Raw genomic sequence first — 21,448 nt, forward strand, 5'->3', positions numbered from 1 at the left:
TGTCACCTTTCGGCGTGCAGTAGTTACACATGATATATCAGTACTGTGGAGATTGTATAATCGCTTTATATTCATGTTATTTCGTTCACAGAAGAAAGAAAAACGTACTTATAGTGGTCAGCAGATAGTAGGCATGTAGCAGCTTTTTACTTGTATGTATGATATACACAGATATAAGTATCTGAGGTAGATATTCTGTAACGAATCACATTTTATAATGCTTTATTGTGTGAAGCAACACCAGGGGACCAAATTTTGTGGGACTCATGGACATGAAAAATTTGTGTGATCATTGTGATTGTTAGCAGCAGGGTTCCATGTCTTAAAATTGACAGTTAGGCAGGTAACCAACAGCAAGCAAACCAGTTGCCAGCACTTTTCAGGCAAAACTAATATCTTGAGTGATTTCCACACTAGATCTGCTTGACTGCTGCATTTTTATGTTACAGGACCCTGGTTGTTCAGCATGTGTTTGGTTGTCAGACAGGTTGGCAGTCAAATTGTTGTGTTGGGTACTTTGCCTAGCTTGCCGTGTGTGCTTCGATAAATGTGGAGGAATAAGAAATGTACTTGGGGCAGTGAATCGTGTGTAACAATGCTCAGATGAAGGGCATTCTTTTATGCAAGGTTATTATTCACATGCAGTGTATGTTGTTTGCAGTGTGAAGAATTTGCTTTGTGCAAAGGTACCATTCATTCATGCTGCTATTATTGTGAAAACAAATATTACTGTTCTATACGCGTACCCTTTTGAGTGGAACTTTTGAAAAACAAAACACATACGCAAAGCATCCTCTTTTTGTAGAACTGTTTGACTTTTTCTTATTGAATGATTTTACAACAGTCCTTTTGTCGATGCAGTTTGGCTTAATTAAGGCATTTTGGATTTGTTCGTCTCACTGACTGAAAATACAGGTGGGACTAAGGGATCCAAATGGCCTCTGATGTTGGCCCAAATCACATTTGTTATAGCAAGACTCTCTTGTGACAAGTGACTTTGCCTCCATTGTTCCAGTTACGAAACTTGGGTCAAAGATGCACTTTGAGAGATCTTCCCATCATAAAGTACCAAAGTGTGATGTCATGGCCATTCATCGTCATGGAAACTGGTTCTAAACAACCTCAACTGGCACAAGCATTTATGCTAGCACCTGGTTCCAGCCCAAGCTGTGACAAAAGACTGTGACATCATCACTTTGATACTCTATAGTGCAGTCATGTGCTGAGGGCAAAGGTTATTTCAGGTCGCACGTTTAAGCTGACCTCCAGGCTCTCCTTTGACTGATAACTTGTAATTGTGGATTCAAATGTGACAAAATGTGGATCAGAGACAAACTTTGGGATCTCCATGTTATGGTGCTGGCCAAAGCCACTTACAAAGGGCAAAGATTGGTTTGATGTCATATAGTAGAATTTACTCGTAAGATAATCTCATCTTTATCCTGTTCACAACTCTTCTTTGCAGTAACCAATTGCAATCAAACTGGGATAGTATGTGTAATGTGTTTTTAAAACAAAATCATTACAGAACAAGTTCACCTCTGTTTATGTTTCTGTCCATGTCCCTAGCTTGATGTCTGTCAACTTTGGGGCGCTTTAATGCCCATTTATTGTTTTGCATATAACTCTTCTTTGCTATTTATCATTTACCACCAAACCCACTTCATGAGAGCATTGCATGAACTTGCATGTTAAGGATGTGCAAGTGAGTTTTCATGCTTAGCTAGATAGGATGAATGTCACATGTTTTTGATTTCATGGAATCAAAATATAAGATAGTTTTACCTATGTAACAAGCAAAAAGTTATCTTTTTTTTTTTTTCATTGTCATGCAACTTTCACATGGCATGAAGTGCGGAAAATTTTCCACATCGCAAAAATGTCCATTTTTACAGTATGATACTGGTAAAGGACACATGACAATGTCAAAGGTTATGTGAGGTCAATGATATTTTGCGCTTGAAACTCACTCAGTTATGTTTCTTGTCTTCAGCAGTACAATTTACTAATGAGCCCTTTTCACACCTGTTTACATACATTGCTGTAAATTTTGGTTTCATTCATCCATTTTACATTCAAGTGTGCATTCCACATTGTCCCAAGTGGGCAAGACACAATCTAGCAATTGTTTTGTTTTGTTTGGTCATGTGATTCTGAAGTAACATAGAGTGACCTGGAATGTCAAAATAATCCCATGTTAAGAACAATGTACAGTCTGAAGTATTGTAGTGTTAAAAAACAAAAAACAAAAAGAAACCTCACAATAAGATGCTGCCACAAGATTCTACCTGAACTTTTCACACTTTGTCGATGATGTGTATGTCATTCTTGTAATTGTTTTTTTTTTTTCTGTGATTGGGGGATGAATTCTTCGTCCATATTGTAGGAGGGTACCTGTGGAAATAAAGCATGTATCAATTGCATCAGTGCCAAGGTGCAAATGTAGCTCCCATACCGCACTGTATTAAATGTCAATGTAGTGAACTTGTACTAAGTCAGCGTATGTAACGATAAAACATGTATTTTTACCAAGTGCAATGCATTTTTCATTCTTCTTTAGCCTTTAGCTGTAAAAGAGTGCTGTTTTTCCTTGTGCAATGTCAGCTTCACCAAATTTTTAGGTATCATATCACATTTTTAACTCCTTTTGGAATGACATGTCTATAAGTATTCTTTTACAGAGGTTATAAGTCCTTAAAGGGGGCACCACCTTGGTATAAATGCACTCAAGTCGCACCATGGCAAATTTAGGTTACAAACTGGTCCTGCAAAAACACAACTCTTTGTATTAATCTGAAAATGTCAGAAAAGAATTCAGAATCTTTTTTTTTTCTTTTCCTTTCTGCATTTTAATGAAGCATTCAATCATTTAATGCTGTAATATTATTAGCACTCTAGGAGTCAGATTTGTTATGCTTAGGAGGATGATGATGGTGATAAAATGTTCATCTGGTTTGACATCTTCATGCAGTGTTGACATTCTTGTGTGTTAATTTATATTTCATTAAACCGGTTGCTTTTTACATTTTTATTTATCGTAATAAGACACATTCTTGAGAGTAAAAGGTCATACATGGAAATTTTGGCAGTAGATGACCGTCCACCAAGCAAATTTAGAGCAACTACCATTGAGTTCAATTGAATTTCTCAATCAGTTTCTGTGTACAGTGTAGCCAATTATATTTCTGCCACATTGTTGCAGATTCACGTTCAACATTATTGTGAATTCAGGGGACTGAGTTTATGTGCAGAGTGTTTGTAATAATAAGGTAGATTGATGGCAACCTCATGCATTTCTTTGTTCTCAAGGACTTTGTATGTGAGTAAGGATTTTCTGTTTTTGTTTTTGTTTTTGTTTGGACAATCTTCTAAATATCTTTGTTCACAACCTCAAGGAGGACTGACCAATTCAGTTCTGGACCTCTTGAGAAGTAAAGAATTATATTTTTAAAGTTGGAATACGGCTTCCCATATTATGTTATGATATTCATACAGAAAGCACTTCTTTATTCTAATGGATTATAGTATTATTGAATGGCTAATTAGCAGGGGTGGTATTCTGAGGTCGTAATTAAGTCTGTAATTAACTTCGTGATTAAGTCGTGAAGTTAATAGGCCCTTAATCATGGGCAAAATCGGTATTCTGAGGACGTAATTAAGGTATGATTAAGTCCCCTGTAATTATCTTAGGTCCCTCCCATCTAATTGTTATTCCATCCAATCAGACGCGTTGTTAGAAGCCAAAATGATGACTATACGCGCAAATATGCCCTCAATGCGCGCTCCTCCACGCCCCCTGTAATTACAACCCAAGAGCTCCGTGCGCACACTCCGGTATTTGATTACAACCCCTCTACGCACGCGAAGATCTCAACCTCTTTGCTCACATAAAATGACAAAATTCCTCGAAGATCGGCTTTATTTCTTTTTTTTTTCTATGAATTCTATGGATACCATGATAACAAGATTCAACCGCTCCTCGGTTACCGAAGACGGTAAGCATCGTTGTGGCAGAGAAAACGCGACGTAATGCTTGATATCGGAGTAGTTAATGACACTCTTTGGTATCATTAAGTTTTTCATTAACTTTCAAACTTAATTACACCCTCAGAATACCGATTCGTAATTAACTCTGTGATTAAGTCCTCTCAGAGGTGCGCGCGCATTGATACGCGCAAACGCGTAGGTCCTTCCCGCCAAAACGCTTGTTGCTATGGTAGTTAATATAACCCCTATTTAATCATGCTCTCAGAATACCAATTCGGTAATTAAGTGCTAATCAGACACTTAATAAGCTCTCAGAATACGGCCCCAGTCAATTAAGCTATTATTTCCCTCATGGATTGAGTCTGCTTTAGCCAATAACCATTCATTGGTGAAGCACTTCTATGGCATTCAGTCTCAACAGTGTCTTTGAAGGACATCAGCATTGTTTGACACCATTTCGGATCTTTTTCCCTTGTTCAACAATGATGGCAATAGTGCTGCTCAATGTGGACTAGCATGAAGTGCATTTTGTGGTCAGATTATTGTGCAATTCATTAAAAGAAATAATAATAAATAAATACTGCCTTATTTAAAAGAGAAAAAAAAAATGAATTCTCCAGCAGTCAGACATGTCATTTTGTATGCCACCTAAAGAATTTTGTTTCAGTAATATATTTTATCATTTATGACACCAAATGTATTATGCTAGTGTATTATTTTGCTTTCTTCTTTTCTTAAAACTCATTGAAGTACACCGTTGTAAGCTATGACTAGCCATGTGTTTATCTGCCACATCTGCTACGTGCATCTATTAGACGTACAAATTAGTGACTTTTATTTAAAGAAAGATCTATTTATTTCTATTCTATTCCATTTCTGTTTTGATCGTGAACTGCATTTGCATCTCCAAACACAAAATTATATGTGCATGAAATATGTATTACAGGTATAGTAAATGCTGCCTGAAGGCACATAGGCAGAGTAAATGTGGATTGATTTGTGTCAATTATATCAACACTTGTATCTTTCAGGTTCTTTGAGAGGAGAGAAAAAAGATGCAATAAACTATGTAAATCAAAAATTGTTTTTACACATGTGTATACTGGCTCTTATTTATGAATCTATTTTAACACAGTAGAATCAGTTTTGGGACATTTGGAAGCATCAATACTCAACTTGTAGAAAAGTTCATAGTAACGCCGTATGTATATAGTCCCAAGTGGACCGTTGGTTAGCCTTTCAAGGACTACTATGTACATATACATGGTGTTACTGCATACCCTTCTTCCTCATTTACATCACCATATAAACTTTCAAACAACACAATACTTACAGGTGCATGGTCCCCAGTGTTTTAGTCAAATGCGTACGCAGGCGCACGGCGCCAGTTTCCTATAGAGACCTACGCTATCGACTCCTCTTTAGCGCTTACGCTTTGGCCCACTTTCCCCGAGTCCGAAGAAGTCCGATCCACTGTAGTCAGTGGTCCGATCACAGTTCGGCTCATGATTCGGCTGAGGGGGATGACAGCTTTAGCAAACTTCTTTTGTGATGTCATAATAACAAGCACATATGCACGCACCCTGGCATTACTACAGACTGCGCGATGCGCAGAGAAGACAACGAAGGCAAAGTTTCTTAGCAACACCTACGCACTTTACTCTTGATGACAGCTCAACTTCGGTAATCTTCGTATCAAATGCTAACGGTGATTGGCAGTATCATCAACAGCGCCCTCTACACTACCGGGACTATGCCCCTTTAACTTTTCATCTTATATGTGTGTAAATCCCATGTGATTTGTTGAAAATGTGATTTATTTGGACCGTTTGTGTTTTGCCGACTCTCATGTGAGCAGTGATTGAGCAAATGCTTGTTCTAGAGAGCTAGATATTCTGCATTGTTGATTTAGGGGACACTTTGTGTCCAGTATCTTGTCTCAAACTGGGATAAATTGAGGCAGAGACAAAGACAAGGAGAGGGAAAAAGTAAACCTACAGCCAGAAATAGTGATTCAGTTTATTTTTCCTGGAACATATCTTTGATATTTCTATTTTACTTAGGAAGCATGCAATAGAAGTTGTGTTGTACATGAAGGGCAGACACATAAGCAAGCTTCCAAAGTACATCTTGATCGTATCACATCGCTATATCCAATCCCAAAGACACACAAATGTGCATGCACAACACCATCACCCAAGAGCACAAAACACTCTCACACCACAGACAGACATAAACAGGACTAAACCCTGGGGTCTCTTGGAGTCCAAAATTATTTTTTAATTATTTGAGACCCGTTTCATAAAACTTGTCAGAGACAACTGCCACATTTCTATGACAAATTTGCTCTTAGCTAATCAGATGCAAGGATTTCAGTGGCTTATTACAACTATGACAACTTGTCACTGATAACAAGTTTTATGAAATGGGGCCCTGATGAACAAGGCAAAATTGTTTGACCACAGGCAGCTTCTGTTGTGCCTAAAAAGCCATGGATGGGTAGTTGGCCTAGCAGTAAGGCCACGAGCTTTGTGCAAACACTCAGACACATACAGAGACACAAATCATGCACATTTTACGTCGGTCATTACAAACTACAGACATTTGCCAACATGAACTTAAAAGTTTGTACAAACGCAGCAAAGATATGACACTGCACATGCTGTACGAAACATGCTCCAGTTTTTCTCATTTTTATTTCATAAATGTTTCATACAATTACACTTCTGTATAATATTTACACGATATGCACATGCTATATCCTGATCCAACAATCGCGCTCTGAGTTAAATCATGGGCGCTTTAATTTGGTTGACGAGACACTTTCTGACACGAGTGTCAAACATTAGTCAACCATGCCCTTTCACTTTTTGTTCCCTAAGAAATGCTATTTTTCACATAAGTCTTTGAAGAAAACTCTCCTGCTATACAGCAGATGAGAGGTGAACCCTGCAACATTCTTAAAGTTAAATTTTGCTCCTGCTTATAAATCAAAATTCATCAAGTGACTACAGAGACATGGACTCATCTTCACATCAATTTTCACCCTTGCAGCAAGCTGAGTACATCAACAATACAAACTACAAGTTGTAAATGCTTTATCTGCAAAGGAATAGGCCTCAAAAACTCTAAATTTGCTTGCCTTTTATTCTCCCTGAATCTTACATGAAATATAAGATGATGATGAAGCCCAAAAAATCTATATTCTTAGGTATAAATGATTCATTTAACTTGAATACAAATAAATACATAACATCACAGTATATTTCACCCTTTACAACATGAAACAAGTTTGCATCAGTCGCCTCCCTTGGCTTGTCCCTCATTGTAAGAAGACGAGTTGGTAATGACCTGACTGAAAAGTTTCATCCCGTGCGACAAGTCTGTATGCTTTTTCCATCCACCTTGCTTGTACTCAAACGCACATGTTGCACCACGCTCAAGCAGAAATAATCACGCAAGCCTTGGACACAGCGTGTCCATTAACGTCTCGGGATGTATCACAGAGGAACACTGAATTCTGGGTGTAGCGTTCACTGGCCATTCAATGGTGATCCATGACACAGTATGTTACTATGTAGGCGACTCAATAAATTCAGGCGGGGCGCGAGTTTGTGCAACTTCTATCGACTCGTCTTGTTGAACTGTTGGAAGTAGGCCGCCGTCGGGGGGTTGGTGTAGACTTCTTTGTCGAGGAATTCATTTCTGAGAAATCAAGGGAAGACAAATGGGAAAATTGAAGATTTATGTATTAAATTGTACGCTTCGCACATAAAACAACAGAGAACGAGTCTCATTGAAACAAACCAGTAATATTGATGGAATGTTGGTTGTTTTTATTTAGATCCATCATCATCTATTACTAATGTGAGAGTTTACTAGTTCACCCAGGAAAGGGTAGATTAAAGCTTTGGACACTGACATCTTAGGTTTATCTTAAGAAAGTTTTGGCAGTTTTGCCTTCTCAATGTAGGTTGTTCCAATCTGATTAATGCACAAAGCAACAAAAATGCATGCATGAAGTTTTATCACAACACTACAATCTCTGCGAGGTATGCACATATTCCAAAAAATATCACAACCTAGCTTCAACAGTGAAATGATGACCCACTGGAAGTAGCACCATCTGGCTTTTGAGTTGTCGCCACAATGTAGTGTAGCTCTAGTATTATGCATTTTGCACAGTGCAATTGAAGTGCTAATGTTGTAAAAACTGGAGTACTAGTTTCCCCAACTTACTGTGCCTTCTGCTCCGCTGAAAGCCTGGAGTTGGCTTCCAACTGCTGCCGCTCCAACTGCTTGCGCAGCCTTTCCTGCTCCCGGTCCATCAGGATGCCGGCCCGCGCGTCCGCCAGCCTCTGGTCGTTCCATTCCTGCTCGCGCTGCGCCTCGTCCTCCTTGATGCGCTGCTTCTCCTGCCGCTGCAGCTCCTGGGTGCGTCGGATGTCGGCCACCTGCTCGGGGGACATGCCCTTCCAGCGGTCGGTGATGACGCGGTGGGGGCCAAAGGCGCTGCTGGCCACATCCGGGTTCTCCGTCAGCATGTCGCTGTTGATCTGGTTGGCGAGCTCAGTGAAGTTGTCGTCAAGATCTTGTTCGCTTCTCAGGCGGTTCTTTTCTGCTTGCTCATCAGCCTGATGAATTTGAGAGTACACACAAACAAAAAGGTTTTTTTTTAGAGATGAGTAACCTGATAGGTCAATCACATACATGACAGTCATTTTACCAACCCTGAGTATACAAGGTCACCATCCTTCATCCCGCTGCTTCAATGGTTATACAAATATGTCAATAGAAGTCACAGTTCACATATACTTCAAAATTGCAAATATCTAAGGCATTGCTTGATTTGCATACAACCAGAAATTTATTCAACAAAAGGGCAAACAGGAAAAATTCCTTTGGCCACCATGTTTCAATACTGGTTAAATCAGGATGCTCTATCAAATACTAGTATCTGTACATGAGAACATAGGATCTATCCCGCATTTAATTAACAGACCATCACAAGCCATGAGTGAACTGCATTCACTCACCAGTGATTTGTTGTAGTCCCTTGTCGCCTCATTGATGGCCCTCCTGCAGGCCTCCTCTGCTGCCTGCAGCTCGCAGGCCCTCTGGTCCATCTCCTGCCGGTGGAGGTCGTAGAGGCGGTCGGCCTCCTCCTGCCTCTTCTTGTTCAGCGCCTTCTCCTTGGCCTGCTTCATCGTCCACTCCCGCATCTGTTCCTCCATCAGCTTCTTCCGCTCCTTGCCGCCGAGGTCCTCCCCGTCGAACTTCTGGATGCTGGATGGGCCGCATCGCGGGTCGTCGTCCGACACCCGGGCGGGCTTGTCCTTCTTCTTGGCCTCGGGGTCATAGAGGTCCCACTCCCGGCGGCCCTCGGGCTGCTGGTGCAAGTCCCGGAACTCGTTCAGGGCCTTGTTGAGGTTGCGCATGTCCTGCTCTTGCCTCCTCTGGAGCAGCTCCGCAATTTTGTCATTGCGGATCATATCAGCGGCTGCACAAACATGGGCAAAGATGGTAAACAAGGTTGGTATGGCTCTTGCTTTTTAGTAACATTTGGATATCTGCATCATTGATAATACTGTAAAGCTAAGCGTTTCATATAATGTGACAGCTCAATTGATTATTCTTTCCACAAAATGTCACTAATATTGTATGAGACACACAACCTTATTTTACAACACATTTCGATAAACTGCAAAATTAATCAAACACAAAGTATTTCCTTTGTGCACAAATTGATCTCTTCTTTTTTTTTTTCAAGGTTACTGTACACGCATGTATCATTATTTATTACAGCCTCATAAGGACATATGATAACTCAAATACATTTACTCAATATTGAAATCCAAATTTGAAATCATAACAAGAGTCCCAGCAAAGAGAAACATTTACAAGTCAGGTAAGCTTTAAGTAACATAACCACTGAAGCATGGAAATTGGCAAAAGACTGAAATGTGCACTGATATTTATCAGATACACCTTTCTACACTCTAATATTCAGTACACTTAGTTTACAGTTGGGTAATTCCCTCACCAAATGACTCATGTCTCTCTTTCTCTCTCTGCTCCTGTAGATCCCTGTCATGAGCTTGTTCTTTGAGTGACTGGACATCAACCTGTGGCGGGAAATTTTTGAAATGAGACAAATTGAGGTTAGCATGGTGGAAATATCAGCATACATGTAAGTACCTGCCAGATGTTCGACAAATTGTAGGTCCCAAAAATCTAGTGTACACTTTGTGCAAGTGCATCACACTACCAGACATTTTTAGCATTATTTTTTTTTTTTTTTTTGCACAAGATCTAGAACTTGTAGAAGCTAGTACATGTGTATTGTACCTACGTTGTAGCTCCTACTAGATTTCTAATAAATTGTGATATTGTAAATAACACGTTACAAAAATCAGACTTTTCTACAGATTTTTACTTAGATCTACAAAACTTGTGTAGGGTCTACCTTCAGTCTGAAACTTGGCTGAATAATTAATTGAGCATCATCAAGCTTTCTTCAGTTAAATCAGTGAATCAATTAATATTTGATTTTACCACTGGTTGACATCATTTTCTCAGCAGACTAAACTGGTGGTATCCAATTGCAGAAAATGAACACACACTTTGGCAAATGTGAGCAACAAATGAATTACTGAATGAAAATATATTTTTGAGAGTTTCTAGACCTATCTATTTTAGCATATTGTGTAGACTCTTAAGATAGATGATTGGCAAATTGAGACCCGAATGTAGACATTTTCCATCCAAGTCAAGATTCCCAAAGTTTATTCTATATGCCATGATTTTTAATTAGAAGGACAGTTGTCTAACCAGAGATTCAAGTTTATATAACAGTAAGAATAGATCTACTCAGTCTCTCATTCATTATGATCACCAAGAAATTAAAATAAAAGGGAGAGCATGAAAGAGCTGTCACACTTAGTACATCTACATGCACTTTTGAGACTCCTACAGAGAGTAGTCCTACAACTACGGTGTAACATTAACGTTACAAATACATTCACAACACAACTTAAACATTTATTATTAAAAATGTTACTGTTAGATAGACCGCATAGACTATAGAACCCTATATCATGGTAGGTATCCAACAGTAACAACACATCGACACTGTACATTGAAAAAGACACCCCTTTATTTATAGCATTGTGCGAGCAAAACGAACATTCACGCACGAGACTACGTGCAGTCATTCTGCATTCTTCACTGGGAATATGAAGATGTCCAAATATTACTGAAAAACCTGATAATTAACAAGATCTACAGCAAAACAATGATACCGTAGATTATAAATGCACATTGGAAAAGCATTACATGCATTTAACACATATTGTCAAGACAGGGTAGGGGTGTCAGTCTCAAAATTACGCCGTACGGTGTAACAGAGTGCGTCAAAATAATAAACACCCCACACGTTCAAAGCAGTTATCTTGGAGTGTGTAGAACACCGCGAAACGCATTTTTAATGCACGCTTGTGAATTCAAGAGTAGGCTAAGTAGGTTCTAGAGTCGCTATCCTGTTTTAGCGTTACAGTAGACCATTTCTTTATGGTCCAAGTATGTGTCCTGATGTGAGTAAAACTTCAAGCAAATTGTGAGACATTTTAAGTTTCTATTGACAGAAAAACGTCGATGTATTGGCATTGCAGACACCCAACCACAGTATTTACACAACCACACTGAGTTAATAGAACGTCTAACGTTAGACTCTATTCTAAATCAGTTAGTGTTCTACATTCTGTTCGCCATACATCAGATACATAGAGTGGTCTAACTGGGCAGTCGACAGTCAGTCCCATCACTGATCACGTCTAACATATCGTCTAGTTAGTTATTAGTAACATAGAACCCCATGCAACTTACGCCAATCGTGCGGACTTTTGCGTTGAAAATCCTGCTCTGCCTTTCCAACTCCAAATTCCGTCGGCGCTCGATGGCAGCCTGTTCCTTCAAATCGATGGGAAGATCAAGTTTATACATTTTGTGATTTTATTTTGTTGCTAGCTACGTTTCTTAGACTGATATATTAATGTGGCGCGACGACTTGCTGTACGAGAAGTGTTCTTGCTGGGAAACCGGCGAGTATTTACCTCGTTCGCTCGGTGATGATCTATATTATATTGTGTGTAGCCGTACTGTACTTACGATCTACGAGTCGTCATGTGTGTGAGTCGAGTGTGTGTGACACTGTGCAAAGCTGTTGTCAAGGTACAAGGCACGTAAACAAATGCGTTCAGCTCGCTCAGCATGATAGTATGAAAACCGGTGCGGCATTGGATATCGCTAGTTGCTTTGACTTCTTTAAACCAATGAACAACAGTCTTTTATTTCACGGATACGTGACGTAGAGTAATGAGATTTTAACCTTACATTTCGGCATCGTAGATGGCGTCGCAGTGCAAATCATTTTTAATCAAAGAGATTTTTCTCACTAACTGTATAATCTCACTGCCTATAATCATCACAATGTCTTTGTCCTTAATGTATTCGTTTCATTTATTGATTTAAAGCAGCAAGTGAAGAGTTTTATCGCAAAACGAGCTTACTCCATTCTTAAGTTGAGATGTTTGTGATTAAAGATGCTAAAAAAGCAAAGGAAATAATAAGAAAATACAGGATATTTTTGATTGCGATACAATGACAATGTATGTATCACATACATTCAAGGAGGCATGGCACCAAAAAGCGCAGCTTCCATCGGGTAATCGTATAATGAGTACAGTGCAAGTACAGATTTAGGCCTATAATAACGCAAAATGATAATGATAATAATAATTAACCCATACACACATACATACACATACACACACACACACACACACACACAAGAAATAAAAGAAAGCACATTGCAATTTGTGATAAGAAGTGTTTTCAAGGTAAGTTCATTGACCTTTTGACCTATTATTATGATCTTGTCCAACTTGACCAATATTCGAACTTCACCGGCATCTTTAGGTGATATAGCTACATGTGATGTAAATTTGGTGGTCATTAGATCAAAGCTTTGTTAAAAAGCTATTGAGAGTAGGGCCTAGACCCCATTGTGGACATAATCGTACATGCAGTGTTTTGTATATCTGTAAAGTTCATTGACCATTTGACATTGTCGGACTGCACCCATATTCAAACATGATTGGCATTTTTAGATTATGTAGGTCCCTATACCTGCAATGTGAGTTTAGTGGTCATAACTCAGAGTGGCTGCGGAAAGTTAAAGAGAATACATCAAATTGTTGACGACGACGATGACGAAAGAAAAGTGACGTCTATTATGTCTCTCTTCCGGGAGAGGCAAAAAAAAAATGAAAAGAGAATGAAACTAAACTTGATATTTCATGAATAACGTAACACATTATGACTAAGGGGCCTAATATTATAAGGGCAATACATCCCCTCCTGCTTTCTGAAGGAAATGAGTCATTTTAAGGTTAGCTTTAAAAAATGAAGGGGGAGAAGGAAGTGTCGTAGAAGGAGGCGGAGGGGAAAGAAGAAGAGAAGGTAGAAGCAATTAAAAAAATATATATATCATGATAATGAAGAGTATATAAATAAGGTTGAATTTGTTTTGTCCTCTTCCATGATCAGTTCGCTATAGCAGAATTATCCCAAAGATTCATCATATAGGGAATGAGAATGGTTTTAAAGAAAGGACAATGATTACAAACAAAAACAAAATAATGAGCTTTAAAAGTAAGTTGCACCTTGCCCATAATCAAAATGTTGATGTCTTTGTGTTCCCATACATGATTAAATGAAATTAGTGATACAACCGATGCATTATTGAGGTCCTTTCCGCCTGAATTAAGTATTTAAAGGCATTTTTTGTTTGTTTTTTGTTTACTGTTTTTGTTTGTTTATTTTCATTTTAATTTAATTCAGTTGTATTCAAAGTTTATTTCATTTTTGCTCATGAACTATCGGTTACCATAGAGAATTCATAAAATCAACCTCGCAGCCCAACGCAGCAAACTTAATGAAACACATAACGAAAAGGAAACGCAAATCATGTTATAATGTATTTTTATACCACTCGGGGAGTTGGGAGATTATACTAGTACACTGTAGTATTATCCACATCGAATGTGTATCGTTTACAGACGACTTTTGATTTTGGTTTTATGCAGATGATAGCTCGAGTAAAAGTAGGCTACTTGAGAAGTTACAAAATGAATCCTTTCAAGACATCTCATGCCCTTCTGAAATCACTTTGTACCTATGCCACGTTTTATAAGAGTTGTTACTGGAAACATGTAGGCCTATACTTAAAAATCTGCATTCGTTAAAACACACTGGCTCCCCGCCACTGTTTTGTTTTGTTTTGTTGTTGTTGTTGTTGTTGTTTTTTACACAACACAAAAAATTACATACATAGGGTGTAACCACTTTGGCCCCATCCCCCACTTTTTTCCCCCGGAAGTGGCGGCAGAAAAAAAAAAAAAAAAAAAAAGAATTGCCGATTGCCAGTAGTAACAGAGCGATTTTTTTTTCTTTTTTTTTTTCAGCCGAGGAAAACTTAAAGTGGGAGGGCGGGTAAAACCCGGGAGTGGAATAAGAGAAAGTTGCATTGACGACTTTTTTTTCCTTCTTTCTTTTTGTTTGTTTTGTTTTGCTTTTGTTGTTTTTTCTTTGGGCTTGTTAGCTGATGAAAAACCCGCGAGTGGCCCCAGAAATATAAACTGCCCCCCCCCCCCGTTCTTGCCTTGTCATAGTCCTTGTTTTTTTTTCCTGTTTGTTTCGCCTGACGTCATGATATCAAAAAAATTCATACATGGAGTCCTTGACGGATCTTGAGACGCCCTCATCTTCTAGAGTAATTCACAAAATTTACAAGTTATGCTTCTCTTGTGAATTCCTCTTTTCCATATAGAGTTATACAAAATGAAATATTGTATTGCTTGTCTTGTCTATATTTTAATCTAAAAACAGAGTTGATATCATTACAATTGTATCTGTTTTGTTGAAACTTATGTGCCAAGTTCAAAGTCCCTTATAATATTATAAACTCATGTAGGCCTAAGCGTTATGTGTATTGCTTTGTATTACTTTATGTGGAAATAGAATCACTTGAATTGAATATCACGGGGATCTTTACTGCCATATAGGCCTTATCGTAAACAGATTTGTCATAAGTCTTGAATAGAGATTATGATGATTGATGAGTACAAATTTCTAACGTGACATAAATTCATTGAATTAAAAGTTACACAAAATTGACGTCTTCAAACTCGTCATCTTTGTTAATTTTTCATTACCTATATACCAACTACCAGTACTGTAGGCCCTGTACTTTCTTGCTGTTATTGCGTGTGTACTAGTTATGTGGTTGCATGGGATCGGGAGAATTCAGTGGGAGCGACCAGTGCGAATAATACACCGTCAATTCACCAACAGAGGGAGGCCTACAATGTAAACACGATCGAGCGTACCAATGCTGTAAGCTTTTTCTACACTCACTGACCAATAATCCCCGCCGCGAGGACTCTCGACTGTGACTGCTCCGAAGCCGCCGCCGCCGTTCAAGCGATCATGGCTTGTTACTGTTGCCGTTTAGTACAGAGCAAGCTGCAGCAGGAAATGAGCAACAGTGTGAAGTGCAGAAGAGTACACATCATCTGCTTGCCAAAATTTTTCTCTTATCGGATTCACCTTCGTCCAGTGAAATCCAAACGGTCACACGAGGCGATGTGAGCAGAGATTATCATACTGGATATTTCGCCATAAATTTACGTCCTGGAAAGTCTCTCTACTTCAAAGTTCTAGGTAGGATATAGAACTGCATTTAACCGCGATCCGTTTCTGTCAGTGGCCGCAGCCTTCGGCGTGAAGGTACTCTCACTAGCGCGAGAACTGCGGCTGCCCCTGCTGCAGCTGCCCGCTATATTAAAACCGACGACACTCCTCGTATCCTACGCACGACGGTGGTTGAGTTTTGGAAGCCTTTGATCGTGAGGTGGCTTCTTCTGGCAGTGACAGCTAATAGAACTAGAAGGCGCAGTGGTGGAACTCCCATTATGAAAAGGTGAACATCTGTTAGATCAACAATCTATTTACACATTCAGACGTGCTCATGTTTTTCATTACCCGGTACCGTTTTCCAATGTTTTGTTTTTGTTTTTGTGGTCTTTTTCTATGTCATCAGCTTTAACTTGATTGTAGCCTACTGCTTCAAAGTACTGGTAGACCTCTACTTGTGAAATTAAGTGCTTGGTATATAATTTTATAAATTTAAAGGTCAATAACTGATATCTTCAATGACAGTAACTGCCTTACAAAGAAAGCTTTACTTGTGAGATGCAATGAAAGTCTCAAGTTTCTTTGTGTTGAAGTTTTTCTTTTTGCCCCCAACAACAAATCTTGGTCTGTTGCAGTGATCGAGGTTAAAAGCTTACCATATGATCACATCATGGGAGATTTTATGTGACTGCCAAAAAGGAAAACAAAATGCTATTTTGTTGTTGTTGTCATCATTGGTTTTTTTATCAATACTAACTAGAAACTTTCTAAACTTGCAAATGCTACGGATTAGCTCACTTAGAACTCCATACAGTGAAACAGTGTCAGTTGGTGTAACTATCTTATGCATAAGACTTTCATGTACACAATTATCCAATATTGTTCAAGCATTCCTCGAAATGATGTTCAGATTTTGGCTCTCTTCTTCCTCCGTCCCCTGTAGGTGTTCAATTCCTTAGCGTGTAGTCTGTAGACGACGTTATCACCACCCAAGAACTGGACTTGATGCAGAAGGGGAAAGTTCTACATTTGCCGTTAGGGCACACCCACGAGTCATAGCGCGCGCTGGTGTCATTCAAGCTGCTAGCTGCAAAGTTCCAGGATAATGTGACCACGCACAGTCATGATGCACCACTGTGCGGGTCGTCTCCTGCGCCGACACGCCCGCAACATCCTCCTCTTCGTCGCCATGGTCACCATCATCTCCCTATGCCTGTCTTGCGCTGGCTCGCCATGGAAACTGGACGTGAGGAGAAAAGCGGTGGTTGTCGTGGAGACAAACCCATTGAAATACGACCGCGATTGGGGCGGGGACATTGTCGGGAGGTTAACAGATGAAGACAGGAAGGGTGCGAAGGAGGAGGATGAGAAAGCGTCGGGAGCTTACAGGAACATCCTGGAAGGGGTTGACTACAATGCCATGGATGCAGTAAGGAGCAATGATGAAGAGGGGAAGGCGATCGGAGTGCATCAGGAAACTGCAGAAGAAAATGATAGTGGAGCAAGGAAAGATGACTTGCAGAGAAGTCAATTGTACAATCGCCTCAAAGAGGTAATTCAGTTCGTTATTATGTTAGAATCCCTGTCTAGGATGGATCCCATAACTTCAAATCTGATAAATCTGTAGTTATTCCCACATTGACCCACCAGTCAGTACAATTTATGAATTTTCACAATATAAAATAATTAGAATCCGCTTTTTAAATATCAAAGAGCATTGAATTCTAGAGGAATTCAAAGTGTATTTGACAAAACTTGATATGGGAATGACTGAGATACATTCCAAGAACAAATTTTTAAAAAGTGATCCTAATAAAAGGCAGGTCCCACCTTTTATCATTATTGCTTTGTTTTGGTTTTATATCTCAGCCATTTCAAAACCAATTTTCATTAAATAAACTTTGAATTTCACTTGGAATAGGGCCTGTATACTCCTTCATATTTCATAAAAGGTTTCTCATAATCTCACAAACAGTTGAACACCTTACGCCCCATCTCAACCAGAACTATCATCCCCTTAATGGTATAAGCAGGCTGAAGACTGTTATATTAACCGTACAGAGTATTCTGCTGCAGAATAAACAACAGTGTCTTCTAGTAAAATTATGCACAGTGAAAATGTTTACTCGGCTAGAACCCCCTGAATCAGCAAAAACTTGTCAGCCAAGAGTCTCTCAGCCAGTTTGGATGTGTTTGACACTCTTAAGTGGTAGAAAGACACAGGCCCTGAACATCAGACCAGGAAGTCCCCTGAAATCCACTAAAGCCCATTCCCTCAACCACCCTGCCCTACCCCACCCCACCCCATCCCCAAGTTTTATGAGTCATTGCCAGGGGGTGCAGAGCACTGGTCCTAAATGCATCCCATGTTGACAGAATGCTCCCCTGGCACCTATTTTCCCTCCCTCTCTCTCTCTCTCTCTTCAGTAAGTCGACAACTTTCACCCCCTTCTGATGGTCCGCTCCATCATTCCAACACAATGATGCCTCTGTCTAGAGGTCGAGCTCATCTTCAAGCACACCCAAGAAAAAAGGGTTGCCATTTAGGCCCCACTCTTTCCTGCAAATCCAAACAAATACTTTCCACCACTCATTTTCTGTTATAGTATAAGCACAGAAATTCCATTATAAGAAAATGCTTGGTGACCTGAAAGTTTTCCATAAAGCTCTTGTGAATGTTTAGGCATTTTGTCCTGATTGGAGGGGGAGGGGTGAATATGGAGTGGTAAGAGACAGAAATGTTAGTATTTCATTGCGCCTCTGTGATGAAATGCATTTAGCAAAGTAGTTTCCCATTTGAAGTTATTTTTAGTCTGGTGTACCAGTAGACTCTGTGATGTGGCAGTACATTACCTTTTTGATTTAAAAAAAAAAGAGACTATTATATGCTATTGTTTTTTTCCTAGTGATATAATATGCATTTGGTTTGAAATGTATCAGAAAATTTACACAAGATATGAAAACTTTCCAAATATCTTTGATACTGTTCAACACAAAAGACCTGCCATCTTGTGTAATGTCTGAGATAATTGAATGCAGCCAGTAGCACTTGTGATAACAACTTAAAATATATGACAACTTGTATGGGGAATGTGTAGTTTTCTCTGTGATCTGTGTTTAATACACACATCCAAAATTGATGCTAAAACCCTTGATGTTACTGCAGTTTCTTTTTCTAACCTTTCAATGTATGTCTTGATTTGAATGCTTTTTGTGTGTGTTTACATATAAATAAAATGAAATACCCAACAACATTTTTAAGTGTTTTTGTAACATTTTTATAAACTTTGTACTGCCTTTATGGGGATATTGTTTGGAATAAAAGTAGATATGTTGCAACTGATTCATCAAATTTTAATCTTAGGTAGCAAACAGAAGATAAATGCTACAAATTCTACTAAATCATACCATCAAACAAAGTGTCTGATTGTCTCTACAAAGTGTAGGTACCTCCTCATGCTTAGTTGTGCTGTATGCCTTATTGACTTGATACACAAAATGACCGGAAATGACCAAAATTTGATGCTTAGTTTTATATTCATGAATTGATTTGATTTTCTACTGTCTGTTAAGACTGTATGTGAACATAATACCCTCAATATATCAGGACTTGCTCAGGCAGGAATTTTTCTAAAGACAATTTGTACTTGTACGTAGGTTCATGTACAAATCGTGTAAAAAAAAAAAAAATAAAGAAAAATATCTGTTGACTTTTATACAGTCGAGACGAGAATCGCTGCATTTGTTAACATCCACCATAATACCTCAGTTACATACAAAAAGACAAAATCAGTCCCATATCAGTAGCACAATGGGTAAGACTTGCAGAGTATACTGTATTTGCTCATGAACAAGAAGCTGAATGAATATACACGTATGAGACAAATGAATGGAGTCATATTCCTTGCGTGTCATATTTCTCAAATAACCTGTGATGGTATTTGAACAACTATGCTCTTCAAAGGTGGGGGGGGGGGGGGGGAGTTGAGTCATAGCATGAATATAATTGGGCAGTTTATATGAATTTGACCCCTTAGTACAAGAGGGTCAAAGTCCCAATGAGTTTTTTTTGTTTTTTTTATGCGTCTAATGCTCCAATTGAGAATGGTATTATTTCAGGTTCATCAGTCCACAGATATATCTGTCTGACATGCTTTTAGCACTGAGTTTCCAGATGGCTTGCTCAGAAGAAAGACAATTCCTTGTTTCTCATCTCAAAATGCCTCAGGGGATCCTGTACTGTACTTGTAAACATGCTGTTTCAAACACCCCATTTTTTTCTTTTGGATTTTATGCTGTTTCACAAATATTCTTGACTTCATATTTTAGGCAGGCTGTGCATCCTCGCACCTGAGAATGAAAAATTGGGGCTGTTGTTGTCATAGTTTTTCATCTTGTACAAGCACATGTGTATTCTGTGTTCTGAGATTCTTAATGTGTAGCTGATAACATGTGATAACATGTGTGTGGATGCATAGGAGTGAGAGTGTGTTGCTTTGAGTGTATTAGATCATTTTAAGTATTAGTACATTTGTGAGCATGAACAAGATGCATGATAAATGTACTTTTTCTCCATGTATGTGCTTTGAAGTGATGCATTTAGACTGTCCCAAGTACTTCATTTGATGTGTAAGGATCAAATGAAATCATGAACTATGTATCACAGTTTGAGTTGTTGCAGAGTTTATTTTAAAGTTGTTATGGACTTAACGCTGCATCAATTAGCTTGAAGAGAATTTCCCTCTGTGCTTCGAGTTCCTGACAAGTTGAATATGATTTTTTATCTTTTCTCAACAGCTGGAAGATGCTACTCTGAAGAGATTCCAGGATGCAGCCAAGGTTGCCGTGGTGAGGGGAGAGGAGGACCTCATCCGGCGAGACCTCCCGCTCTACCGACAGGCCTTGGAGGGGCTCGGCTTCCAGATGAAGGTGGAGAAGATGGAGGAGGAGGCAGAAGAGGAGGAGGAGGATGAAGAGGGAGTCGAGGAAGCTGAAGCAGTCGGTAAGAGCAGAAGCTTTTAATCAGTGGCAGCAGACATTGTGTGACGATGCCAATAAGTGCTAATCTGTTGATGAAGGTCGCTTGGGTGATCGTGATCGCCTGTTATTCTCATCTCCTTTTTGAATTTTGCATTTCTCCTTGTCCATTCAGAGTGATTATTTTCATTTGAGGAATTTAGGCTGTACTGATAAGTTGAATTCTATATCTCTGCATACTGTATGCTGCACTGCATGCAATAATTCGATGGTTTGATGGTTATATCACAAGTTAGAGTGCAAAAAAAAACCCCAAAACAAGACGTATTTACTAGAAAAATACAAGCAAATGCACAATGTAACTGTTACCCTCATCTTGTTTTGATTTTTTTTTTTTTTTTTTGGGAGGGGTCTGTCATTTCTTCTAGGTCAAGGACATTTACACGCAATGACATGTATAAGTTCGGCAATGTTGAAGTTGTGTCTTTCATTACTTCTTTTGAGCTCACCTGAGCCGAAGGCTCAAGTGAGCTATTGCGATCGCTCTTCATCCGGCGTCCGCCGTTCGTCGTCCGTTGTCTGTCGTCCGTAGTCTGTCGTCCGTCGTGCGTAAACTTTTTACATTAATTTTCATCTTCTTCTTGAGAACCCCTTGACTGATTTTCACCAAACTTGGCAGGTAGCATCCCTAGGGGGATAGGATCTCAGTTTGTTCAAGTGGGTACCATAC

The 21,448-nt window shown here is 39.2% G+C and overlaps 2 protein-coding genes across 2 annotated transcripts in view; one reads left to right on the plus strand and one right to left on the minus strand.

Annotated features, from left to right (window-relative positions):
- Window positions 1–6,664: 6,664 nt before the first annotated feature.
- LOC140239651 (RIB43A-like with coiled-coils protein 2) lies at window positions 6,665–12,180 on the minus strand. Its single transcript, XM_072319484.1, has 5 exons — window positions 11,872–12,180; window positions 10,031–10,112; window positions 9,024–9,487; window positions 8,227–8,621; window positions 6,665–7,692 (listed from the first exon to the last, which is right to left on the minus strand). The coding sequence occupies exons 1-5, from the start codon at window positions 11,986–11,988 to the stop codon at window positions 7,611–7,613; spliced, it is 1,140 nt and encodes a 379-aa protein (XP_072175585.1). The 5' UTR covers window positions 11,989–12,180; the 3' UTR covers window positions 6,665–7,610.
- Window positions 12,181–15,642: 3,462 nt separating this feature from the next.
- LOC140238261 (cadherin-like and PC-esterase domain-containing protein 1) overlaps window positions 15,643–21,448 on the plus strand; it is a 53,380-nt gene continuing 47,574 nt past the window's right edge. Inside the window, exons 1-3 of the mRNA XM_072318200.1 lie at window positions 15,643–16,027; window positions 16,685–17,293; window positions 20,539–20,739. Of these exons, the coding sequence (XP_072174301.1) occupies window positions 16,865–17,293; window positions 20,539–20,739 (630 nt within the window). The 5' untranslated portion in view covers window positions 15,643–16,027; window positions 16,685–16,864. The remainder of the gene's footprint in view (window positions 16,028–16,684; window positions 17,294–20,538; window positions 20,740–21,448) is intronic.

Source organism: Diadema setosum, chromosome 2 (genome assembly GCF_964275005.1).
Source record: "Diadema setosum chromosome 2, eeDiaSeto1, whole genome shotgun sequence".
Lineage (NCBI taxonomy): Eukaryota > Metazoa > Echinodermata > Echinoidea > Diadematoida > Diadematidae > Diadema > Diadema setosum.